General features: G+C 41.0%; 2 protein-coding genes across 2 annotated transcripts in view; one reads left to right on the forward strand and one right to left on the reverse strand.

Moving 5' to 3' along the window:
- The window catches only part of ABCC11 (ATP binding cassette subfamily C member 11), a 105,923-nt gene extending 100,429 nt beyond the window's left edge, over positions 1 to 5,494 (reverse strand). Inside the window, exons 1-2 of the mRNA XM_075536694.1 lie at positions 5,396 to 5,494; positions 4,348 to 4,484 (exon numbers count right to left, since the gene is read on the reverse strand). Coding sequence (XP_075392809.1) covers positions 4,348 to 4,484; positions 5,396 to 5,494 — 236 coding nt within the window. The remainder of the gene's footprint in view (positions 1 to 4,347; positions 4,485 to 5,395) is intronic.
- Positions 5,495 to 16,565: 11,071 nt separating this feature from the next.
- LONP2 (lon peptidase 2, peroxisomal) overlaps positions 16,566 to 27,998 on the forward strand; it is a 154,699-nt gene continuing 143,266 nt past the window's right edge. The window contains exon 1 of the mRNA XM_075537182.1: positions 16,566 to 16,882. Coding sequence (XP_075393297.1) covers positions 16,650 to 16,882 — 233 coding nt within the window. The 5' untranslated portion in view covers positions 16,566 to 16,649. The remainder of the gene's footprint in view (positions 16,883 to 27,998) is intronic.

Consider the following 27,998-nt stretch of genomic DNA (forward strand, 5'->3'; position numbering starts at 1 on the left):
ATTATGGTCCAGCCACCTCACTACTTGGCATATACTCTACAGAAATAAAGGACATAAGATAAAGAAACATATACTCACCCAGATTCATTGCAGCACTATGCACAATAGCAAGAACATAGAAACAACAGCAGTGCTCATCAATGAGAGACTAGATAAATAAACTTTGGCACATACATACAATGGAATACTACACATGGCTAAAGAATAACAACAAAAGTAATATTTCATGATATGGATGTATTTGGAGGATAGTGCGCCAAGTGAAGTTAGTCAATCACAAAACAATAAGCATTATATGAGGCCACTGATATGCAAAAATTCAATTAAAGATGTCCACACCGTCGGAATCAGACTTTGATGGCTCCTAGAGGTGGGAAGGGAGGGAAGAAAGGGAAACTAACAGTCTGGAGGATAAATAGTATAAACTTGACTGAGGGTGAAGATAATATACTAAAAGAGGGAGATATGGGAACTGGGGGAGGGTGGAGAGGGGAAGTCATGGGGAAGGTTGTTCTGTTAATTGAATTGTGGAGTGAAAAATGATCATTTGAAATGTAAACACATACATAATTTGTAGTAAAAAGGTTGTGTGCTTTCTTTTTAAGAATAATGATTAATCTGCTAAACACCTCGTGACCTGGATGGAATTAGAGGACATTATGCTGAGTGCAATTAATGAATCACAAAAAGACAAATGTATGAGATGCAGTTATAACTAAAAAATAGGAATAAAAGGTTTTCACAGTAAAAGAAACAGACTGATGCCTACTAGTAGTGGGAGGAAAAAGGATAGAGGATGAAGTCATATGGTGGAGGGCAGCCAGATGTTAATTTGGGTCAGGGTAGGTAATGTTCGACAAGAGAGAGATGGGCTAACAAGGATGGAAGTAGGGCAAGATGTTGGGAGGCATAAGTTGTTGAATGCAAAAATGATGATCTGCTCTGTAAGCCCTTGCCTACATCACAATTTTAAAAACCGTAATAAAAATGTTTGTGAGCAACCATCTAAGGTAAAACTATTTCTCTCCTCTAGTACGGAGCAAAGAGGGGTGGAGAGAACAAAATCTTCATGGAAATTATGAATTCAAAGAACTAGTGCACCACAGAGACCTCAACCTTCACAACCCTAAAATGAGAAGCACCTGATGGCTCCCAGCTACCATTGCCAACTGCTCCAAAAAGAATCACCTTAGAGAGTCCTAGATTGAGTGGGAGAAAATTATGGAACAAAACAAAAATCATTAAAAAAAAAAAAAGAACAAACTTACTGGATGAATAGAGGCTGGTGGAACCTCAAGGCTGTGGCCTAAACCAAACTTGACCTATTATCACCATGGTGAAGGAGGAAGAGATTTTGCTTAGGGGCACTGAGTTTCTTTAAATGGTGACAGAACAATTGGAAAGGATATGAAGATGAAGAGCACGCTCAATGGCACTGAATTACAGATGTAGAAGTTGTTGAACTGGGGGAGGGGGGAGATGGGGGCCTTTCATCACTCTACAGGCTTCAAACTGAAATCACTCCCATGGCTCAATTTTCAGCCAACCAACAGGCTTGGTGAATGATAACACCAGGGAGATATCTATTCAGGACAATCAGCCATATTAGATCAAAAGGGCAACATTTGCCCAAGGAAAAATCTCAGAAAGCAGGAAATAGATAAGAAAAAAAAAAGCCAAAAGAAACTATAAACACAGGAAAGAAGTGGGAAGAGTGCTGTTACATTGTGGGAAGGGCACTCAATGTCATGCATGAATTGTTGAAGAGAAAACCAATTCCGTAAACTTCCCCTCAAGCCACAATAAAGGGAGTAAGATAGACTAAACAGTAAACATGGACACATGCCAAATTATTAGAAGTAATGGTTGACTTTGAAGAAGAGAGTGGAATTGATAAAGGATGATAAAAGGAGATTCTCATATTTCTTTGTTTGACTCATGTAACTTTGACAAAAAACTATAAAAATTAAATTAAAAGTAAATAAAAAAGCGACTACGATGGTGTGTAATTTCTCTCCCTTTCTTTCATTTCAAAATTGCCTTTAATGTTATATATTTCAAAAGAAGAAAAAATTTAAAAATACTTTGGATGAAAGATGAGAACACAAATATGCCAAGTCTGTGGGATTTTTTTCCCCCCTCAGATGTGCTCTTTTTTCTCTATTTTCTGGCCTTTTAGATGGGGTTGTGCTTTTGGGCAAGATTAGCTGCACGTGTGCTAGAGACATCAGCGAGATGAAGAGTCCAAGGGTCAGAGATTGCATCAGATATAAACAAACAAACTAGGCGCTGGTTACAATAAGATGGCTTTGACCATGTGAACTAAAGTGCCAAGGATCTTTGTTCTGGGGAGAGATCACAGCAATTCAGTACGCAAACAGTGTAGCCAATGTCGGTCAGAAGCTCAGATTTTTTAGAACGGGGGAAATTGTAGTTCATTAATAGACTAAACATGATGGAGAGGAGTTGGTAGGTGTCACTGAGTTGATTCCGATTCAGAGCAACTCTATGTGCATCAGAAGGAAAAACTGCCCGGTCCTGCACCAGCTACACAATTGTTGTTTGAGCTCATTGTTGGAGAGAAGCGGGAGTTATAAATAAAAATGAATGAGTGTTTAGACCCACTGCCATCGAGTGCATTCCGACTCATAGAAACTCTATTGAGCAGAGTAGAAATACCCCTTTGGGCTTCTCCAACTGTAAGTCTTTACAGGAAGAGACAGCCTATCTTTCCTTTGCAGAGTGAGCAGCTCACCTTGTGACTAGCTAGCAGTCCTGCCATTAACCCATCAAACTACCCGGGCTCCTTGAATGAATGCTCCGGGTAGCACAATTTGGTAGAGTTTTCTCGTGAGGGTTCATTTTGTGTGTCAACTTGGAGAGCACATTTTGTTTGGCTAAACCCCAGACAATTTGCTGTTTTATAATGTCATATCACTTCAAGCCATGCCATTATATTCCATAACGTGATCTAATGTTGTCAATCAAGTTCTTAATTGGAAGGTACATTTCTTTAGGGTGTCAAAAGGCATATTTTGGCAGAACTGTTTCATCTTGTTTCTGTACGCTTCCCCTCAACTGCAGAAGTTTCTTCTTTTTTTTTTACTTTATTGTGCTCCACTCTATTGTGCTTCATAGATATTGCTTCCCCCCCACCCCCGCCAAATTAAAAGCTATGTGGTAAGTATGTCAAGTAAGCCTGGGTCATATCTATCAGCATCATTTTTCCAACAGCGTATGACCACTTCATATCTCTGTGTCATTCTCACAAACTTTCAAACTTTTTCTCAGTGCCATTGCACTACCAACATCAAAAAGCAAACTCATTGCCATCGAATGGATTCTGGCTCCTAACAACCCGATAGGACAGGGTAGAACTGTCCCTGACTGTCCCTGAGTGCAGAAGTTTCAAACCTACCCCCTCTTCACCCTCATATGCTGCCATGCGCATTATCACCCATGCCTCTCAAGAGACCTAGCCTCCTTTTTAGTTCCTGAACTTACCACAAAGGAGTCCTGGTAACCTAGTGGGTGCAAATTGGGCTGCTAGCTGCGAGGTCAGCAGTTCAAAACCGCCAGTTGCTTCATGGGAGAAAGACAGAGTGTTTTAATCCCATAAAGAGTTACAGTCTCAGAAACTCACAGGGGCAGTTCTACCCTGTCCTACATGGTTGCTATGAATTGGCATCAACTTGATGGCAGTGAGAAAGATTTGTAGTCTTGGCAACCCTCAGGAAATTTCTACCCTGTCCTATAGGGTCACTACGAGATGGAATCAGCTCAATGTCAATGAGTTTGCTTTTGTACACACAACATGATGCCCCTTCCATATCACAGTAAGGCCTAGATCCCCGCTGCCTAGTTTGTTCTTCCCCGCCTCTCAGCTACTTAGTATTTGTTCATGCGCCAGGTCTCAGCTTCATCACTCAGAAACGATTAAGCTTTTATTGTTCCAGCGTCCCTCAGAACCCCATCCTTCTCCACAGAACCTTCCTCACATTTTTTATTGATGAGTTTACCAGCTTTTTATCTTTCTCCCTGTGCAAAGTCTACAATGCCAGGGATTATATATATATATATATATATATATATATATATATATATGCATATACATATACATATACATATACATATATATATCAATGCTGTTCCCCACCCATGGTCTAGTACAGTGCCTCACATTATTTAGGCGCTCAATAAATCCTTATTGGAGAACTGACTCTGCCTGTCCCCTTGATGTGTTTCAGGTGACTCTGGAGCTAGTTGGTGAGTGGTATGTGTATAAATATAAAGATCTGAACATCATGCCCAGTGGGTCCTGCCCCTCTCGACCCCCTCAGGACTCACTTGGGCTTAGGCCGGATGGGAATCATGGTTTTGGAGGCAGCAGAATACTTCCCACAAGGGCGGACAACCTCTTCCCTCCGTGTGTCTGGTTCCCTCTCCTGCTGGCTCCAGGGTCCATCCTTGACAGTATAGATTTTCTTGGGAAAGAAAAACAAAAGGACCATTAGTAACATTTTCAGATCTTATCAATGCTGTCCTGAGGAAATGTTAGAGCAGTTGTCTAGGGCAATTTGAGTCTTCCCATATCTTTTAAATCCCTTTAGAAGACTGCCGGGTAAAGCATGAGCACATGGTCCAATAGTCAGGATCACTTGGCCCAATTGGATCAACCCACTGGACAGGCCACTCAAACCTCCTGGGATCTTTCTGTCACAAGCAACTTTAGACAACAATATACGCTGTTATAGTTAGTTACCCCCAGGATGGGAGGTCGAATTACCATCAGAGTAAACCTATTAAAAAAGAAAACCACAAATAAAACAGTAAATCTGAACATATTGTGTATTAGCCTTTTTGATAAAGTTAGAAACAACTGAAATTTTAAAAAGATATATAACGTTTTACTTCAATAGAGTAAATAACACTATTTTAAAAGTACAGCAAGAGAATGATGGGAAAAGATTTAGGAGAATGCTTACTTCATGTAGGGAGAGTCAGGGAAGGACATCGAGAAAGATCACTAGCTGGGTATGGTTGTCAAAGCTGAAGCTGGTGATTTGGTGATGGGTATATAGGTACTTATTACATACGATTATAAGGAAATAAACAAGTGGGTAATAAATGAAAGAGTAGATGAATAGGTAGGTAATCATGAGGAGATATGTTGGTGGATTAGTTGGGTAGATGCATGAATAGCTGCATGGATGGATAGCTGGGCAGGTAGGTAAAAGGATATGCATGAAGCATGAAGGTGGAAGTACTTTAGGGTCACATATGCCCACAAAAATCAAGGTTAAAGGAATGATTTTGACCCTTGAGAATTCTGACCCTTGAGAATATCGTCCCACTTGGTTTCGTGGTGTTTTGATGCTAAGAAGATTCTACTTACATAGCTAATTCCTGACACCATGTCATCACCCAGGTCCATCCCAAGGTTCACAAAGCTGCCAGCGGAGTCAGAGACCCAGTATGTCCTTCTTCTGGCCATTTTCCCTTTTCTGGCCAATTCTTGGTTTCCTGCAATCAGAGACCCTGAAAAGAAAGCAGGTAGGAACTGCTTCGATGCAGCCCAGAGCAGTCCAGGGAGGGGGATTTCACTCTGCAGGCGCATTTCAGGGTCACATAGAGAGGTGAGCCAATGTCCTAGAGTCGCTGTCCTTTTTGCCTGGGATGTTCTTGACTTCCTAGTTTGTAACCTTCTACCTACGTCGCAAAGCAGGGTCACTAAAGTAAATAGCTAAGCATCTTCCCCCAAAGACCTGCTTATAAAATCATACTCTTTCCCTCATCTCATCTTACAATACATATATTAGAATCATTTGTTTGGAGTTCATTTCCTGCACTAGACAGAGAGCCTCATGGAAACAAGGCAGGACTGTTTTGTTCACTGTTAGTTTCCTATAGCCTGGTATCATACTAAGGAGTGCAATAAATAAATGATAAACAGAGCAATGAATGAATAAAATGTGATTTTGTCATTGACTATCAATTTTCATAAACTTTTTTCCTTCTTTTTTAAAACATTTTATTAGGGGCTCATACAACTCTTATCACAATCCATACTTACATCAATTGTGTAAAGCACATTTGTACATTCTTTGCCCTTATCATTTTCAAAGCATTTGCTCTCCACTTAAGCCCTTTGCATCAGGTCCTCTTTTTCCCCTCCCTCCCTGCTTCCCCCTCCCTCATGAGCCCTTGATAATTTATAAATTATTTTGTCATATCTCTCCTTGTCCAACATCTCCCTTCACCCCCTTTTCTGTTGTCCGACCCCCCGGGAGGAGGTCACATGTAGATCCTTGTAATCGGTTCCCTCTTTCCAACCCACTCACCCTCTACCCTCCCAGTATTGCCCCTCACACCCCTGGTTCTGAAGGTATCATGCGCCCTGGATTCCCTGTGCCTCCAGCTCCTATCTGCACCAGTGTACATCCTCTGCTCTATCCAGACTTGCAAGGCAGAATTCGGATCATGATAGTTCTGGGGGAGGAAGCATTTAGGAACTGGAGGAAAGCTGTATTCTTCATCGGTAGTACATCGCACCCTGACTGACTCATCTCCTTCCCTAGACCCCTCTGCAAGGGGATCTCCACTGGCCGACAAATGGGCCTTGGGTCTCCACTCTGCATTTCCCCCTTTATTCACTATAGTAAGATTTTTTTTTCCTGATGATGCCTTTTACCTGATCCCTTCAACACCTCGTGATCGCACAGGCTGGTGTGCTTCTTCCATGTGGGCTTTGTTGCTTCTGAGCTAGATGGCCGCTTGTTTACCTTCAAGCCTTTAAGACCCCAGATGCTATATCTTTTGATAGCCGGGTACCATCAGCTTTCTTCACCACATTTGCTTATGCACCCGTTTGTCCTCAGCAATCATATCATGAAGGTGTGCACCCAAAGATATGATTTTTTTGTTCTTTGATGCCTGATAACTGATCCCTTCAGAACCACGTGATCACACAGGCTAGTGTGTTCTTCCATGTGTGCTTTGTTGCTTCTGAGTTAGATGGCCACTTGTTCACCCCAGACGCTATCTCTTTGGATAGCCGGGCACCATCAGCTTTCTTCACTACATTTGCTTGTTCACCCACTTTGACTTCAGTGGTTGTGTCGGGAGGGTGAGCATCATAGAATGCCAATTTAATAGAAGAAAATATTCATGCATTGAGGGAGTGCTTGAGTAGAGGCCAAAGGTCCTTCCGCCACCTTAATACTAAACCTATAAATATAGGCACATAGATCTATTTCCCCACCCTCATAAATATATTTGCATATGTACATGTCTTTGTCTAGACCTCTATAATTTTCATAAACTTAAGGGTGCTTGTGGTGCTGTTAGGTACGCATGGAACTGCTAACTTAAAGGTTCGAAATCCACCAGCCACTACAAGGGAGAAAGATGTGTCTAACAGCTCTCATAAAGATTCTTAGCCTTGGATGCAGTTTTCCTGTCGTGTAAAGGTAGAAAGCAAACCATTTGTGGATTTGAACAAGAGAGAAAACGAAATGTGTAAGGTAAGAGAGGGTGTCACGCATTCCTTATTTAAGACTTTGGGAAGAACAGTTTTCTGGCTGCCAGGAGTTCGTTTAGAGCATAGACATATCAAAGTAAAATGGATGTGATGGAACAGGAGCCCCGAGGGATAAGCCCACAACAGTAATGCTGTCAGTTTATTCTCCACACAAAGGGCCTAGCTGAGAGAAAGGGCTGGGGAGGAGAGACAGAACATTTTAGGTTGCAATTCACGTACACTGGCATATGGCAGCTTCAGTGGTGTGCTGACAAATGTTTCACAATACGCTCTGGGAAGAGACGAGGGGGAAGCACCTACTAAGGTAGATTGAAATGTACTGCTCCTTTTACACTAGAGTTCATGTTATTCATATTTGGAATAAACAAACAAGTGTATTTGGAATAAAAAAAGACGTGTCTTTGTGATTCGTGGATGGCCAGAGAAAAGTTCTCACAGTAATATACCTGTCTTAGTCTTGTTCTCACTCACTGCCATCCAGTCGATTTTAACTCATCGCGACCATAGATGGGACTTCTGAGGCTGTAAATCCTTAAGGGAGGAGACGGCCTCTTCTTTCTCCCTCAGAGCAGCTGGTGGGTTTAAACCACCAACCTTGCTGTTATTAGTCCCATGCTTACCGGACACCACACCCAAGGCTCCTTAGGTACCTTTCAAAATTAATTAATTAATTTTTACTGACAACATCTCCATTTTATTTTGAATACACGTTGAATCTGGAGATCATTTTCTTTTCTTTCTTTTTTTAAAAACTTTTTATTTGGGACTCATACAATTCTTATCACAATCTATACATACAGCAGTTGTGTAAAGCACATCTGTATATTCTTTGCCCTCATCATTTTCAAAGCATTTGCTCTCCACTTAAGCCCTTTATATCAGGTTCTCTTTTTTTTCCCCTCCCTCCCGCTCCCCCCTCTCTCATGAGCCCTTGATAATTTATAAATTATTATTTAAGGACAGTTTTTGTGCATGGAAAAACCCTATTTTGAAGTCAAGGCTAATATCAAAGTTTTAACCAAATTCAAATGAACATCTCAAATAATTAAAGTTTTGCAGTAAGTTTATGAGAATGCTACCCCAAATGAAACAACAATTTTTGGATGGATCAAGCATTTTAAGGAGGGCCAGGAAGACCTCATAGATTAACCAAGAGAAGGTAATCTATTTACTTCGACAATTGGCAAAACAGTGGCTGAAATCCAGAAAGTGGTGGAAGAGGCTTATAGGATTACCAATGGTATACTATCTATTCAAGATGCATTTAAAATTTTATTTTTCATTTTATGTGAACATCTTGGCATCAGCAATTTTTGGCTTAAAGGACACCAAAGTCACGTACAAGCATCAGTTCGCTCAGCGTTGATCTTTTCATCAGTATTTTAAGCAAGCTAAAACTAATGAAGACAAATCTATGGAACAATTGTAACCAGGGAAGCATTTACTTATCAATATGATCCAGAGGGGAAGATCCCATTGAAACAGTGACTTCCAAAGGAGTTTGCTGGGGCAATGAATTCAAACCGAAGAGATCATCTCAGGAAGTTATGGTTTAGGGAGATTCTGAAAAAGTAATCTTTTTTTTTCTCCCCCACCTGAAAAAGTAATCTTGATAGATTTTTCTCAACATACATAGGATAATCACGATGATGGGTTATGAAGAAGTTTTAAGAAAATTAAAATTGCACTGGTGAGAAAAATGTCAGGAAAGTTGTAAAGAGGATTCCCCCCTCCTCCCCCAGCCCCACCCTGACAATGTACCTGCAGAGTCTTCAAGAGTAGCAAGAACTATCCTAGAATTTTCTGGGGAAAATCTTACCTCATTTACTCTATAGCTCTGATCTTGCCCCATTCAGACTTCTTTTTGTCACCACTCAAAGAATATTTAAAAGGAATATCACTGGTGTCCCTCACGAATATAAAAAATATTATTTTGAAGTGATATAAATCTAAGAACTCGGAATTTTTTCAGGGAAGGATTGGAGAGATGGAAACAATTCCTTCAAAGGTATACAGACCTTGCAGATAGATGGAGAGACAATAGCTTCACATTGTTATGTTTTTGTTTGGTAAAGGGTTCTATGATTTTGGAGCAATACTTAAAATTTTTTATTGTAAGTTAAGTAAGGGTTTACATATTTGAAACATTTTTTAATTCAACAACTTTAACAACTTATCAACCTTCCCAATATCTTGCCCTGCCCTTTCCTGACTCCGCCCCCCCTCACCCCCCCCCCATCCCTCTTCTCCTTCTCGTCTTCCCTCTCCCATCAAATTTGTTTCTTTTGGTAAGAAAACCTTTATCTTATTTTGTTACATGTATAACAGTGGTCTCATACAATATTTATCCAGAATAATATCCTCCAAATCTATTCATGTCAGGCGGTGTTCCACAGTTTTATCTCTATGTGCATATACCAAAGTTTATTTATCCATTCTTCCACTGGTGAGCATTTAGGTTACTTCCAGCTTCCTATTTTGTGAATAAAGCTGAGATGAATATGTTCATTGTGGCAATACTTATCCTCTTATTACTGAGAGAACTTGTTTGTTTTCAGTCATCCACTAAAGATAGAGCTAGGTGTAAATACATTCTGCAGAACAAAGCAGTACAGGTATGAGCTGAAATCCTAGTGGCAAACTTTTTTATTTACTTTCTGAGGATCTACTTAATTTACATGAATCTAAATTAAAAACACTAGGGGTTTCACATACGTGACTCTTTTCTAGGTGAAACATTTCCGGAAAACTAAAGCAAATGAACATTAAGAAGATGCAAATGAGTTTGTAGGATATGTTTGTAGAGATGAAATGCACATCCCGACATAACTGAAGTTGAGCCATATAGTGTGTCCTTTTGCTTCCTGGACTAGGCAGGGGAATTCCTTACAGATAGTCCTTCTCCAGTTCTTGGGAAATTTGCCTGCCCTCCCAATCTCTCAGAAGGATGTTCCCTGCAGTCAGGATGAAAACCAGGATATGACTGGGAATAAGCTAGAAAAGAAACAAATTCCGCCAAGCCTACGGTCTCCCACCTCCAGCGGCAGAGTGTATGCTTATAAGCTTGGTTTCGAGAAGCAGACAGTACACTGGAGGATGGTCAGTGGAACAAAGCAACCTGTTACAAGCACTTATTTCCCCATCATTCTCACCACAAGCAGAGCCTGGTTTCCAAGACCAGAAAGTACAATGAAGAGGAAGTATAAGCCAGGCCCTAAAGAAGTTTAAATGGATAGACTTTTCTCCTGTACCTCTTCTCTCTAACCACCTCATGCCATGTGTTGCTTACCTTGCCCTTGAATTTACTTTCTTCTAGTTGCTCTTGCAGGCCAGTGACTGCCCATCTCCTCTGTTCCAGAAACTTTCTATGCAATTTCCAACCTATTTTCTTTACTTAGCACTGTCTACAATTACTTTTTATCTTTTGGTAGGCTTTATATTTTTCTGCCTAGTTCATTAGAATGTAAGTTCTTTGAAACCAGGAGCCAAACCTCTCTTGTTCAGTGATGAATCCATAAATCTAGAAAATGCCCAACATACAATAGATGTTCAATAAATATTTCTTACATAAATTAATTAAGTTCATAAAGAGTATGTCAAAGGAAGGGCCAGAAAAGCCACACTAACATTAAAGAGCTCCTATTTAAATTATTAAAAATATAATTTTCTTGGGGACTCTTACAGCTCTTAGAACCTTCCACACATCAACTGTATCAAGCACATTTGTACATATGTTGCCATCATCATTTCTAAAACATTTTCTATTTGAGCCCTTGGCATCAGCTCCTCTTTTTCAACCTCTGTCCCCCACCCTCGTGAATCCTTGATCAATTACATATTGTCATTATTATTTTGTATCTTATACTGCCATTGTCTCCCTTTACCACATATTCATCCCCTTGGGGGGGGTCTATATATACAACCTTGGGGGGGGGTCTATATATATACAACCTTGTGGTGGGTTCCATCTTTCTTTCCCTTCTCCTTCCCTGACCATGCCTCTACCCTCATGGTATCCTTACTCCCATATCGTTCCTGAGGGGTTTATCTGTCCTGAATTCCATGTGTCCAGAGCTCTTATCTCTTATCTGTGTGTTTTCAGGTCTAGCCTGTTTTGTAAGATAGAACTGGGTCGTGGTAATGGGAGGAGAGTAAGCACTCGGGAACTAGAGGAATGATGTGTGTTTAGTCAGTGCTATACTGTTTCTTGGTTGAATCGTCCCTTCCTTGTAACTCTTCTGTAGGGGGATATCCAATTGTCTACAGATGGGCTTTGAGTCTTCACTCCAAACCCCCTCGTTTACATCAATATATTTATTTATTTAGGATCTTTTGATACCTGATACCTGATCCTATTGTCAGTTAACACATTCCAGCTCAGATATTCTGAAAGAAAGTGTTAATCAAGGCAGCAACTTAAACCCATTCCCATACCATACCTCTAATAGTGCACTATGTATTCATAGATATATGTATATATATTCAGCAATCATGTGAACAGAACGCACATTGCTTGTTCATGTTGATTTGGGTGGCTGTGTTGAAAGCATTAAACAGAAGTGTCTTAAAGGCATACTGCAAAGTTGTTAAAGATGATTTTAGATGTGCTTTGTTAACACACTGGGAGTCTTGAAGAATGGCCCCCTTGCCTTTGGAGAGGTCCTCTTGACTTTGAAGAGGCATTGGGGAAAAGGCAAACTCTTGTGGACCTGGGCCACCCATTTTCCATCTCTGTATCATCTCTAGGAGAAGCCATGGTGGCACAGTGGCTTAAGCATTGGACTGCTAAGAGAATATTTGTTCAAACCTACCAGCTGCCTGGAGGAGGAAAGATGAGGCAGTCTGTGTCCATAAAGATTTATAGCCTCAGAAATCGTCCACCTAGTCCAACATGACCACTCTGAGTCAGAACTGGCTCTATTGCAATGGTTTGGGGTTTGGGTTGTTACTCCCAGAATTTAGTACAGGAAGGGGTACAGTGCCGATCCAGAGAAATGAACCAGAGCTTATTGATTATACCCAGGATCTGCGGCTGCCAGCTTAACTTATGCCCATTCCTAGTGGCCCAGGCCACAGCTAGGAGAGACCCTTAACAATTGTTTTTGCTTCACTCTTTTTAATAATAATATCTTATTGTGTTTTCAGTAAAGGTCTACACAGCAAGATCAGGTTCTCATTCAAAAAATTCTACTCAACTGCTCAGAGATACTGTTCACATTCTTCACAATCTTGAACATGCTCATTGTTTACATTATGGTTATTCCATTTGCATGAGTCTAGTGTTCCTGCCCCCTTATACTCTCATCTTGGTTTTAAAGTAATTTTAAACTGTCTGGTTCCATGGAGGTGACTTTTCATGGAGGCCAGTACTTAGAAGTGATATTTATGATTTTTTAGCCAATTTTTTATTTAGCTATAAGGTGACCCCAATTGTTTGTTTTACTTCACTGTTTGAAGACTATTTCAGGGCAATAGTTTGGGGAGTGATCTAGTCTCAATCAGTCTAGTAAATAGTCTTTTATTTTTTAAAGCAAATTGAGGTCGTGTTTCATGATTTTCTCCCATGTATTGGGTTTCTGATCAGTATGGCTGTTCATCATAGCCAGGCACAATCTAGTTCTTTCGGTCTCAGGATAGACCTGATCCTTTTTGGGCAATTAAAACCACCTCTTATTTGGCTTCTCTGACTTTGCTCTCAGAACTTTATATTCCATTATTCACATAGCATCCAAAAATATTTTGAAATAATCCAGATAATGTTACCACTTGACTTAAAACTCTATCATGATTTCCATGGGGGTTAAAATAAAATCCAAAATCCTTACCAGAATCTGCATAGTCCTCCAGACCCTGATCTCACCAATCTCCTACTTCATTGGATATCATTCAACGACAAGCTCAACATATCCCAATAACTGGTTCCTCTAACATTCAAATTTATTATAGCTCAATCAATTAAGAAATCAATCTGCACAGAGCATCAGTTCATGGATTGCAGCTAGCAGTTGGACTACACTGACACAAACTCCTTATATCAACAGTACCTTAAAGTCTATGTTATTGGATAAGTTATTGATGCTATCATTGCAATCACCTTAATTGACAATGTTCTTCAGTTTTCTTTGTTTTGTTGTTGTTCTAGTTTTGATTTTGGTCATAATATGATTACGAAAGTTAACCAGTATTGTTCATACCCCTGGAACAAAACATGGATTCTGGGTTCCCACATAATTCTAGCCCTGATCCAAGAACAGTTCGTTCTTATCACATGGCCCTGCTTGCCTCCAGGAAGAGATCACTGAAGATACGTGTGCTACAGCAAAGTATGGTGAAGAAGGCAGACGGTGCGATCCACTTGCTGCCCATCAGACAGTAACACCTGCTCAGGTAAAACATGGCTACAAGCTTATGGAGAAAGTGGAAAAGGAAAATATGTGCTGCAAAGAGAAAAAAGGATGTCCCAAGGGAGTTCAACAGACGTAAAAATCTTCTCAAAGTAAATGGCAATGTTTTCACAAGAGATATTTAAGAGACAGCAATTTTTGTGGTACCCAAACACTGCCAAGTGAAACTGCAGTGCGAGGTGAACGAAGACAAATGGGAAGATGACATGAAAACGGAGACTGATATTACAAGAAATGGAAAGAGCCTTCTAAGTCAGCACTGCCAGTCCCCAGTCTGGATGACCCTGAGGCAGAGAAACAAAACTGAAGGCAAAGCCAAAAAAGAAGGGGGGAAAAGTAAAAGTGGTAAAGGCAGCAGGTTTAGCCTGATAGATTCTGCAAAAAAGTCAATGAAACATGGACAAGTGTCTGATTAAAATGTCTGACTGGACTTCAGCTTTCACCAGCTGAAGATTGTTTATTTTACCCTAACTTAGTCTCTTTCTTTGATTCGAACTTCATATAACTCAAGTTCATCTTGAGAAAATGACTAAGTATTTTCTTTTTCTAAAGAAAAGAGAAGAAGAAATGAAAAAAGCACATGGTGCCTAGCTATCAGTTGGAACGGTGACTGGGATCTTAAAGGCTTTAAAAAAGCAGCCATCTAAGTAAGTCATCAACTACGTCCACATCAAAGAAGCACAGCTGCCTGTGTGAGCCAAAGAGGAGAAAAACAAAATCCAAATATGATGAAGGGAACAATATCAGAGCTTAAATGGAAAACACCCACTTGGTAGAAGACTATGGAGGATGGTGGGAACTCTAAACTCATCTGTAGGGTATCTAGTCAGATTAAGCCTCTGGTAGAAGAGACTTGAATAGATTTACTATTAGACAGATATTATTGTAAACTTGATTATTGTGGATCAAACCATAGTATATGATACTTGATCAGTTGATTTTTCTCTTGACCCAACCTGAATTTTCTTTTTGCTCAAATATTTCCAGATTGTTTCAAGACAGAAATTTCTTCTCTGGATTAAAATTTTTTTTACTTTTTAAAGTATTGCTGGTGGTCTTTCTTACTCTTTATTTTTATCTTTACATTATTTTCTTCTTTGTATAATATTTTGGTTTTGTCTTTAACTTTTCTGTTAGATCTCTCAATTTAAGAGATCTCTCAGTTTAAGGAGTGGATGCATGGAGAAACTAACTGATACAGTGGTTTATCAGGAAGTGGGGAGAGGGGGGCAATTAAGGACAACAGAGGGGACTTGGGGAGCAATCAATGAATTCACGAATTCAGTGGGTACATTAGAACTGATTGTGATGATGTATATACAACTCTTCTTAAAAGCAATTTAACTGTGGAAGTGTATGAAATGTGATTATTATAATAAGGAAACTACTAAAAAAAAAGAAGAAAGAAGAGAAACCAAACTTGGCCTATAGTTACTATGGCTGAAGGAGGAAGAGTTTTTGTTTAGGGTTGTTGAATTCATTTTATTGGTGGTGGAGCCATTTGGAGAGGGATATTGTACAAGGATATAATCAATGGCACTGAATTATACATGTAGAAGTTGTTGAATGGGAGAACATTTTGTTGTGTCTATTTTTGCCCCAATTGAAAAAGTTACATGCATAACCAGGAGTACGAGGGAAAATACTGTTCTACAATTGAATGTGGTAAAGACTGTACACCTCTGCTTCATATTGGTTCAACTACTGAATTGTAGGAAGGACATGTGGATGAAGTGCCAGTAAAATTGTTACAACGACACAGATGAGCTAAAAGCAAATTGAGGAAGCATTCCACAAAACAACTGACCAACAGCTTCAAGGTTTTAAAAGGTAACAAAAAGGTGGAAAAATTGTCAGAGGAAAGGGAAAACAAAGAGACATCAACATTAAATGAGAAGTGGGATCCAGGATTGCATCCTGGATCAGAAAAAGGACACCTGAGAGAAAACTGGCAAAATTTGGTTAAGGTCGACTGATGAACTATTAGTAATGTTGCTTTCCTGATTTTGATCATTGCACAAATTATGTAAGATCTTGACAGGAGAAATTTCGTGGATGATATTAGTATAAGGGAACGCTGCACTATTTTTGCAGCATGTTTGAAAATCTGCAATCAAGCAGACAGTAATTGGATGATAGCATTCCTAGGGGCATGGCGGGGGGGGGGGTCAGAGGGAAAGGGGGAGTTAACAACTAGTACAAGGAAAAAAAAAGTTCAAAAATGGATTCTGACAATGATTGCGCAACTCTTTTTAGTAAACCAGAACTGTTGAATCGTATAGGGGAACGGTGTGTCGGTGAAATGATCCCAAATGCATTTTTGGTGGGAAAGCCTTGGAAACAACCCCCCCCCCAAAAAAAAAAGTTTTATAAAAGTTTAAACAGGTTCGATTTGAACAAGATTCGTCCTTCAAAATACAGCACAGAGGTCGGTCATTCTGTGGGTGAGGTTCACGGGAAAGGTCCGGAGAGGGAAAGGTCGGAAGCGGGGTTGGGGCGCTTCTTTTCGCATATTTACGGCACGCAAGCCCCACCTGCGGCCCAGCGAGGGGGCGGAGCTAAGCCGGGGAGCGGGCGGAAGCGCGACGTGCGAGCCCGGGGGCGGGCCGGAAGCGGCGGTGCGCCGGCGGGGTCGGGCTGCCGAGTCAGCGCCGAGTCGTCCGTCCTGCTCGCTTCGGGACTCTCCTGTGCGGCCTTCCGTCGCCATGTCGTCGGTGAGCCCGATCCAGATCCCCAGCCGCCTCCCCCTGCTGCTCACCCACGAGGGCGTCCTGCTGCCCGGGTCCACCATGCGCACCAGCGTGGACTCCGCTCGCAACCTGCAGCTCGTGCGCAGCCGCCTGCTCAAGGGCACGTCGCTGCAGAGCACCATCCTGGGCGTCATCCCCAACACGCCCGACCCGCCCAGCGACGCGCAGGAGCTGCCGCCCTTGCACAGGTAGACCGAGCGAGCAGGCCCGGGGACGGGCGGGCAGGCGGCCTCCCTCCCTCGGGGACCCCGAGCCGGGCCGGGGCCCTCCCCTTTAAGTCCTGTCTCTCCCGGGGCAGGAATGCTGCGTTTCATCATTTTCTTGATTAAATGCTGCGTTGGATAAGTTGGCCTGAGTTCCCCATCCACTCTTCAGGTCTTCAGAAGCCTCTGAACCCCAACTCACTGCCATCTAGTCGGTTCCAGTGTAGAGTGACTAGTAGGCCCCGTGTGGGTGTCCGAGACTGTAACTGCACGGGAAGTAGAAAGCCTTTGCCCTGCGGAATGGTTGGTGCTTTCGAATGACTGGCCTGGCGCTTAGCAGTCCAAGTAGCCCACTGTGCCACCAGGACTCCTTCCCCCCTATGTGTCTCTCCTTTATTTTACTTTGTCAACCCCCACCCCCCAAAAAAAAACTAATTAAAATGTTAAAAATCATCTTCAGTAATTCTCTATTCCTTCCTTTTGCTATTTCCTAGCCCCATTAAACTGCACCCTAATCCATTAACTTTATGTTGTGGTAAAATATGCACAGCATTAACATTGTCATTTCAGGTGTATCATCCAGTGAAATTTATCACACTCAGTATTGCACAATCATTTGTTTCCAAAATGTTTGCGTCATCCCAAACAGGAACTCTCTGTACTCATTATGTAATAACTCTGTATTCTCCCCTCCCACAATAACCACTGATTTGCTTTGTCTCTGCATTTGTCTGTTCTAGCTATTTCGTAATACAACATTTGCCCTTTCCTCCCCCAACAGTTGCATTGGCACATACAATTGAGTAGTTCCATTGTTCAGTCATATCAAGGGGGATTGTACAACCATCACCACATCTGTCTTTGAGCATTGCAAACCCCCCACAGTTAAATTGCTTTTAGGATGAGCTGTGCAATCACGCTCAGTTATTTAGCTCCCTCCCCCTCCCACCTTCATTATTTACTCCTGAAATCCCCTGTCCCCCCACCCCCCACCCCCCATTCCACACCCCTGCATTCCCGTTAACACCTTGTATTATCATTATATATCTACTGTGAATAACAGCTGGGAAACCCAGCAGAAAACAATAAAAAAATACTAAGATGGTAAGGATAAGATCATATTAGTATAAAAACAAAATCAAATAATGTGTGAGAGTGAGAAAAGACCCCCATCATCACTTAAAAATCCAAGGAAGAAATTTGTCATGGAACAACTAAGAGTTAGACCCAGAACAAGTTCAAATTGTGTCTATAGGGAGGTCAACTGGCCAAGTGTTGTGTTAGATCCAGCAGAATCACTCTTGCCTTTAGCTAGAGCACATCGGCCAGCCTCTCCATCCGACTAGATCGTCTGCAGATGGGTTTTGGGCTCCCCGTGCTCTCCATAGCCATCTACAAATTGTGTGGTCATCATTTTGGCTCTTTCCTTTGTCCTAACATTTGTCCTTTTATGTCTGGCTTATGTCACCTAGTTTTTATTGTTCATCCATTCATGTCATAGCATGAACTTCATAAACATTGGAAACTGTATGGAGCATTCTACTCTGTCCTATACGGTTGATGTAAGTCAGAATCACCTCAACAGTGGGTTTGTTTGTTTTACATATATATAGGCGTACTGGTGGAGCAGTGGTTAAAGCACTTGACTGTACACTGGAATGTTTAGCCAACCATTCCATAGTTGAAAGTGGTGGCACTCTGCTTCTCTAAAATTTTACAGCCTTGGAAACCTGATGGGGGTAATTGTCCTTTGCCCCATAGGTTCTCTGAGTGTCCAGATCAACTCGATGACATTGGGTTTGGCTTATTTTGCTTCAGCTCCCTTATTAAGGAGTCTTGGTTGTGCAGCAGTGAAGCGTTTGACTGCTAACTAAAAGGTCAGCATTTTGAATCCGCCAGCTGCTGGGGAGAAACGACCTATTGATCTCTGTAAAAATTAACCAGCTCAACCTACTGCCCGTGAGTGGGTTCTGACTCAGCATCAGAAACCCTGTGGAAACAACTCTACTCGTCCTCTCGGGTTTCTGTGAGTTGGAATTGATTAACCTGGCAGTGGATTTGGTACATACGCGTGCAGCAAAACTGTAAAAGCCTTCAGAGAAGGAAAACTCAAATACAGTGAAATCTGTGAGAGCCAGAATTCAACCAGACTGCCCTGGTTTTCTGGGTTTCGCAAGTTTCAATTAAATTTTTGTTTTTGATAATTTGACTGAATAATTCTCTCCATCCATGTGCTATTTCCTTGCCCATTAAATGGCACCCTGTTTCATGAACTTTTAACTGTGGTAAAATGCACACAACATAAACTTTGCTGTTTTAACCATTATACTTGAAATGGTACATAAGTGTACATTCTAGTGATATTCAAAACCACCATCCCCTGCGCAGGAGAAAGACAGGTCTTTCTACTCTTGTGAAGAATTACCGTCTCAGAAACTTCCTGGGGGCAGTTCTACCCTGACTTTTAGGGTCGCTCTGAGTCAACATTGACGTGATGGCAGTGTCATCGTCACAGCCACATGTGACTGTACCCACTGCCATCAAGTAGATTCTGACTCGGGTTCCGAGCCTATTAATCGAATGAGAGCAGATAGCTCTTTCTTTCTGTGGAGCAGCTGGTAGGTTTGAACTCTTGACTTTGGGATGAGTAGTCGTGCCTACCTGACAGCCTCCTTAGTTGTGACTTTGGAGCTCTTGAAATGTGGCTCATTAAAATTGAGATATTAGGGTTGACCACATTTGTCTGGGACTGTCTCGATTTTTGCATTGAGGTCCCACATCCTGGGTGGGCTCCTCAGTCCCCGGCAAACCGGTTATGCTATAAGTAAGTGAACAATACACAGATTTTTAAAACTTAATTTAAAATTATTGATTAATAAACTGATAAATGATATAGAGTAAATGATAGAATGATAACACTTTTGCTGTCTTGCTTCTCCATACTTTGATCAATCATGTGGCTACTAGAAAACTTTGAATTAGTTTATGGCTCACATCATATTTCTCTTGTACAATGTTGATAGATAATATGATCTCAGCAAGCATTAGTGACTTCAGACTTGCCTCCCAGACCTCGCCCTCCAATCTTCATGTATTCTTGGGATGTTTTTCTTCCCAGGTTAAAAGTTCCTTTACCCCCTGTCATGATACTTTTTAAAATTCAGAGTTTCTGACTCTACCTCGATTTCAGAAGGCAATTAGATTCCAACTCACAATGATCTTACAGAACAGCGTAGAACTGCTCTAAGGCAGTTATAGAAGCAGACTGCCACCTCTTTCTCCAGCTGGGAGGCAGGCTGGGTTCCAACCTCTGACCTTTCAGTTACCAGCTGAGCACTTAATTGCTGTGCCACCAGGGTTAGGCTGAGTCACTCAGAAGGTTTAAAAATGCCTTATTTTGCCCAAAATATTGTAAATGTGTACTTTTTTTGGCGTAGTAAATTCATAGCTTTCTTCAGATTTTCAGGGAGACTGGTGCTTACTTTGGGAAAACAAACACAATACTGTAGTGCATTATTAGTATTCACTGCTGAAACCTGGCTTTTCTCAAGCCTGGAAAACATTTTGGTTCCCATTTGATCTGCTTTGGTTATTGCCTAAGTAGAATTTGGAGATTTTTTCAAGTTTCAGTGGAATGAATTTTGGTTTTTCTACATAAAACCTCACTCCTTAAATCTCTGCCTTTCTCTCCATTATTTTTTGTTTCCTGCACCCAGGCACTTAGTTACAAGAGCACTTGTGTTAGATTTTTTTGTTGAAATATATGTATGGATGTGTGGTAATTACCCATGGTACATCATGGTGACTTAAAAAGTAGATTTAGCTGTAGTTTAGGGTTGAGTGACTCTTACTTGCTAGTATTATTCTGGCAAGACTTTGGAAGATTTAACATTTTTTTAAAATGTCAATTCCTGGGTGGAAAATGGTTAAGCTCTTACCTACTGCAGGTAGGTGGTTTGGACCTTCTCAGAATTCCTCAGGAGTTATGCCTAGCAATGTGCTTCCAAAAGGAAACCGGTGGAAGCCTTGAAAACCCATGGTAGTTCTCCTCAGCTCATGGGAGGTCCCCTCGAGCCTGAGCGGACTTGAAGCTAACAACAGTTCCCTCCAAAATAGTCACATTCTCCTGAGGGAAGTATCACTAATATTCTGATAATGTCTAAACTAACGCTTGATGTTAATATTGCTGATTTTGTTCTAAATAAATAGCAGCATTAAAATGTAATCATTTTAGTTTGAAAAACATACATGGACAATCTTTTGTAGAATGTCAGGCATTATAAAAATTATAAAAAATTCCCTGGGTATCTCAGAAATATTATTTGCTACTTGAAAATCTATGTAGAAAGATTATATTTCTTAGTAATGTGTTTCTATTCCTTTTCTTTCTCTGACAAAAACCTTTAAATACTCTTTATGTAAAAATTATTTGTGCACATCGTGTGATTAGCAGCACATCTGATCCACAGTACCACTGAAACCCATGCTCAGACATAGACATTTAGTCAATTACCCTGCAAGTACAAGCATGTCCCAGAGAGTTGGGTTCTAGACCACCTCAATACAACAACTATCGGAAGTCAACAATAACAACAAAAAGAACTTTGATGGTGCAAATACTAAGTCATCTATATAGATGCAAAGCTATAGTTTCCCAGTTACCTGCTTTTCCAGTTGGTAGTAGGACCCCTAGAGAGAAGACAAAGGGCTCTGCTCCAGCCTCGTGTTCCTGTACACCTTCCTGGTGACACTGGCTGGAGTCTCCAGGGAACAGCAGCAGCAGTAGTATGCTCTCATGTGTTCCTTGCCACACAAGGTAGCAGAGCCAGGTGTTGACTTACCTGAGCTACTTCCTTTACCCTTTTAAACAGCTCTGTCCTTTTCTGCATATGCCCGTACAGGTACGTAATACATTCCTGTCCTATAGAAATTGTCTTCCATACCACCTCCAGACATCCTTCATTCCCCTGCTTAATTCAACTGTGCTTCTAGAGGCTCCTGAGTGACCTAGTCTTTTCTTTGTGAAAATGGATAGTTAATACTATCTGTACAGTGTCCTTTGTTGCATTTCAGGATGGCCATCCTGTCTTATCCAAATCTTTCTTCAGAGTACATAGCTTCCTTTCCTCATGATGGTGATTCCTCACTTCCTTGTCATTTGTTGGTTCTTTTCTTCATATCTGAGATTCTACATTAGTTTCATTGCCATTTGTCTAATGAAAAAGTAATGTTTTATAGTAGTAGATGTACATTTTCATAATGTGGATCGACTGTCCGTTTATTACACCTATTTGCACATATTAACATTCTCTGGCACTCAAATATTGGCTCTTAATAATAAGATTTTAACATTTAGATTAGCAATTATTTAATTGGTAACTTGAATTTTTTAAGTCTGCTTTTACTCTCTTTACATTTCATAGTCATTTAAAATCTTTAAAATAGTTTTATTGAGCTATAATTTTTAAGCTATAATTACATCATATAATTCAATGGTTCACTGCATTTACGCATAAGGAATGTTTATCTAAAAGTATCATCATTTGAATTCAGAAATGAAGTTTTAAGAAAAGGATAAAAGTCAGAGTTTCTGTAGCAGTAAGTTGTCTTTTGTTTTAAACGTGGCACTATTACACATTAGGTTGCTAACTGCAAGGTCACCTTTTGAAACCATCAGCCACTGCATGGGGGAAAAATAAGGTTTTCTGTTTTATAAAGAGTTATAGCTTCACTAAACACATTATGCCATGGGGGGGGGCACAGGTGAGGGGGAGGTTGGGGAAAGGGAACAACAAGTGATCTAAATCAGCAGCAGGGAGGGTGTAGGATGCCTGGTAGGGCTTGATCATAGGCAGTGTTGCCCAGAGGAATTACCAAAACCTGAATGAAGGCTGAACATGATAGTGGGACAAGAGGAAAGTAAAAGGAAATAGAGGAAAGAACCAGGAGGCAAAGGACATTTATAGAGGTCTAAATACAGGCATGTACATATATAATATTTATAAATAATGATAGGGAAATAGATCTATGTACGTATATTTATATGTTAAGTATCAAGGTAGCAGACAGACATTAGACTTCTACTAAAGTACTCCCACAATGCAAGAATACTTTGTTCTAGTAACCTGACATTCCATGATGCTCACCTTCCCAACACGATCACTGAAGACAAAAGGGGTACATAGCAAATGTGGTGAAGAAAGCTGATGGTGCCTGGCTATCAAAAGATACAGCATCTGGGGTCTTAAAGGCTTGAAGACAAACAAGCAGCCATCTAGCTGAGAAGCAACAGCATCCACATGGAAGAAGTACACCAGCCCATGTGATCATGAGGTGTTGTGTTGCTGGGATAAGGTGTCAGGCATCAAAGATCCAGAAAGAAAAATCATATCGATGTGAATGAGAGGGAGAACAGAGTAGAGACCCAAAGCCCATCTGTAGACAATTGGACATCCCCTTACAGAAGGGTCACAAGGAAGACATGAGCCAGTCATGGTGGATTATAGAACCGGTGAAACATACAACTTTCCTCTAGTTCTTTAATGCTTCTTTACCCGCCTCCACCCCCTCCCCCACTATCATAACCCTAATTCTACCTTACAAATACGGCTAGACCAGAGCATATACATGGGTACAGATAAGAGCTGGAAGCACAGGGAATCTGGGACAGATAACCCCTTCAAGACCAATAATGAAACCAGGAGGATAAGGGGAAGGTGGGGGAAGTAAGAGGGAACCGATCACAATGATGTACACATAACCCCCTCCCTGGGTGATGGACAACAGAAAAGTGGGTGAAGGGAGACATCGGTCAGTGTAAGACATGAAAAGATAAGTTATAAATTATCGAGGGTTCGTGAGGGTGGGAGGAGGTGAAAAAAAATGAGCTGACACCAAGAGCTCAAGTAGAAAGAAAATGTTTTGAAAATGATAATGGCAACAAATGCACAAATGGCTGCATCTATGTATTGTGATAAGAGCTGTTTGGGACCCCAATAAAATGATTATAAAAAACCGAAAACACATGCTACCAGGGCCCCCTGACAAGCATACCACAGCCCTTAGCCCCAGCAACCGCAGTCCTTTCCAGAGCATTGTGACTTCAGTTCTCTTGACTAAAGAGTGGGAAAATTGTGGCAAGATTGTATTGAAAAATATTTACAATGTCGAGTTGGGGGGGGGCGGGGGGAGTGGGCGGGGCCGGCCGTTGGCGGTTGGCGCGGCCCGGGAGGCGGCTGCAAAAAAGAAAAGAAAAATATTTACAATGTCAAGTTAAACATTGCATTTCTTTAAATGTTTAACAATAAGTTTAAGTCTCAGAAACCCATGGAATCACTATGAATTGGAATTGACTGAATAGCAGTGTTTTGGTTTTGAGTTTGCCTGGTGTGTAATCATCATTAGTTTTACTGGTAAATTTTGCCCCAAATCATTAAATATTCAAGAAGTTACCGTATATACTTGAATATAAGCTGACCCAAATATCAGCCGAGGCACCTAATTTTACCACAAAAACGGCATTAAAAATGTGCTGGAAAACTTGACTTATACACAGTGTGTAGGTAATTAGGTGACACCAAGACAAAATTTAAAAGATGTTTTATTGGCTCTTTCCCAACAATTTGTAATTTTCCCTTTGCTTCCAGAGCTGCTGCTGCTTCTTCATAACCCATCATTAATATTTAAACATGCTAGCTGCCCTGGAGTCACTCCTTGCCCAGTGAAATTGGCTCCCATACTATGATTTGTAGGATTTGCATTAGCTCATTTTCAAAAGTAGACCACCAGATTTCTGCCTGTCCCTCTCTCTTAGTCTTCAGCTTACTGAAACCTGTGTAGCATCATTGTTAGGTTCTGTCCCATTGATTCAGCTCATAGTGACCCATATAATCATAGAACTGCCTCATGGGATTTTCTTGGCTATAATTTTTATAGAAGCAGATCTCTAGGTCTATCTCAGGGGTCCTCAAACTTTTTAAACAGGGGGCTCAGTTCACTGCCCCTCAGACCATTGGCGGGCCAGACTATAGTTTTAAAATAAACTATGAACAAATTCCTATGCACACTGGATGAGTCGGCTGCTAAGCAGGACAGGAACAGTGGGAAAAACACCCGGCGGGCCAGATAAATGTCCTTGGTGGGCCGCATGTGGCCTGTGGACCACAGTTTAAGGACCCCTGGTCTATCTCCTGCTTAGTTGTTGGATGGGTTTCAACTCCAACTTTTTTGTTATTAATTAAGTGCTTAACCATTGTACCACCAGGGCTTCTTGTTCAGTGTCATAGCATCACATAAAATGATCACAAACACATGGCTGGCGTGAAGTCTGCTCGCCTGGAATCAAACCTGGTTATCCAATACTGAAGGCAAGAATTGTATAACTGAATCTCCCTAAACCAATTGCAGCCAAGTAGATTCTAACTCATGAAACACTTTGGGGCGAAGGGGTCCCCCACAGTTTAACAGGTCCTTAGGAGAGACTTAAAGATTATGGAAAATAAGACAGACAGTGGGGTATAGGGACTCCTAATCCCAATGTTAGGACCAAGAGTGAATGTATTTTCCAATGGGTATGTTATGAGGCCTATGGATCTTCAAAAGGCATACACATAATACAGCAAATATATTACTTAGTCAATGGGTAATATAAGTGGGTAGCATAATAAACCAGCAATGAGGTGAGCCATTATCTTGACCTAGTACTATTTGACCTCCAATGCCTCTAGCCCTCCCCAGGAGGAGTCATCTCTGATCATTGTCAGCAAGAGATGTCATATTACATTTTGCAGTGGGTTAGTTATAGAACCTGATTGCTCATATCTACAAATAAACTTCAGGCATAGTAAATAGCCAGACACAAGAATGATTCATCCTTTATGGTATCTTTTAGGATTGCTCCTTAATGGAGGCCTATTGGGGGGCATAATTTTGGCTTGGAGAATGTGTATCTGAAAACATTTCTATACCAGAACAATGCAGATCTTGCTCAAAATAGGACGAGTTTTCCATGCCCGTGGTTGCAAGCATAGAAATACGGCCAAGTACACTCTACCAAGTCCTCAGTTTACCACAGAACAAGCACCATGCATGAGCAGAATTCTGCTCCATAGGGATTTCAGAGAACACCAGGATGTTCGTGTTTCATTGACTATGCAAAGGTATTCAAGGGTGAATTTTAACAAACCGGATAGCCTTGAGAAGAATTGGAGTTCTAGAATGCTTGCTTGTCCTCATGCAGAACCTGTCCATGGATCGAGAGGCAGTTATGTGAATAGAACAAGGGACCGTGGTTCAAAATCAGGAAAGATGTAAGTGTTGTCGCTTCTGACCATCCTTATTTAATCTGTATGCTGAGCAAAGAATGCAAGCGAGATTATGTGAAGAAGAATGCGGCATCAAGATTGGAGGGAGGCTTACTGACCACCTGAAATATGTGGGTAACACAACTTTGCCTGCTGAAAGTGAGGAGGCTTTGAAGCACTTGAGTGGCACGGATTGCAGCCTTCAGTGTAGGCTTCAACTCCATGTCAAGAAAGCCAAACTCCTCCACAACTGGACCAGTAGGAAACAGCAGAATAGAAGGAGAAAATATTGAAGTCAAGGATTTAATATTGCCTGAATCCACAATTAATTTTCATGGAAGCAGCAGTCAGAGATCAATATTAGTTACAACTCAATGTAAAGAAAACAAACAAAAAATTTCACAATTGGACCAATAGGTAATATGATAGATGAATAAAAGAGGTTATCAAGGATTTCATCTTCCATAGATCCACAATCAGTGTTCATGAAACCGGCAGTCTAGATCAAACAATGTGTTTTCGTACATCTGTTGCACAGACCTTTTGAAAATGTTGGAAACCAAGGAGATTACTTTGATTTGAACTGTGGTGGTGTTGACTAACATTGAAAGTATCATGGACTGCCAAACAAACAAACACCTGTCTCGGAAGGAAATACGTTCAACGCAAAGACGGCGAGACTTCATCTCACATGCTTGGGATGTGTTGTCAGGAGGTACCAGTCCACGGAGGAGGACAGCATGGATAGTAAAGAGGAAGGTGCTCCATTATATGGCTTGACACAGTGGCTGCAACAGTGGGCTCAAATATAGCCCAACAATTGTGAGGATGGCACAGGACAGGGTATTGTGTCATTGTGTAATACATATGGTAGCTGAGTCTGAACCAACGCTGGCACCTAGCAATAGCAACAACTAAGGGATTTCAACATTTCCTTTTTAAAATTATCACTAGGCCTTTCTTCCAAGACACCTCTGGGTAGACTTGAACACCCAACCTTGGCTACATTAGCAACCACGAGAAACTTCATTTAAACATTAGATAACAAAGTAATAATGGTACTTCCCAGTATCTGAGTTATTGAGAAACAATGCTAGGTAGGTATTCTACAGAGGAGCTTCAGAAAGTTGGTGGAAAATTCCATTATCCTTTCATTAAATTTTTTCCACAAACTTTTTGAAGCCCTCATATAGGCTTCTGAGGTACAAATGTCTATTGTAGTGGGGATAGAGTGCAAGTTGTCATAAAACCTAATTAATATACTTTTTGTTATTTAACTGCTTTGTAAGCCGTGCGTAAGTAAGTTTACCGATTTCTGAATCTCAGGTCTCACTTGTAATGAAATAGTGCTATTATCCTTACAGGGTTGAAAGACATAATTAAAAAATATTTATGAAAGCCTTTTAAAGCAGGATATTGTAACCCTGTATGTTAGTGATACTATAATTCTCAAAATGGGTAGGGGAGGGTGAGGGGTGCTGTCGATGAGGTCCTGGTTTCTAACAATGAAAGGACTTAGAAAAGACTTAAAATATTGAGGAGTTCATGTGAAATGGAAATGTTTGGAATATAGACCAGAGTTTAGATTATTTACATAATATCCTCATCTTGGTGGTTTGCCCTGCCGTGGGGAGCTCAGACCGGACACACTTCCCACGCTGTGTCTCCAGTGTTTTCCCTCATAACTCTCTGGGCTGGTGAGGGGATGCAATGCCGTATGTTGGGGCCGGCCCTACAGTCTTCTCTGTGCATTGGCTGCTCTGAGCAAGGATGTCATCCTCCAGGCTTGGTGGACCAGG

The sequence above is a fragment of the Tenrec ecaudatus genome, chromosome 18 (genome assembly GCF_050624435.1).
Source record: "Tenrec ecaudatus isolate mTenEca1 chromosome 18, mTenEca1.hap1, whole genome shotgun sequence".
Classification (NCBI taxonomy): domain Eukaryota; kingdom Metazoa; phylum Chordata; class Mammalia; order Afrosoricida; family Tenrecidae; genus Tenrec; species Tenrec ecaudatus.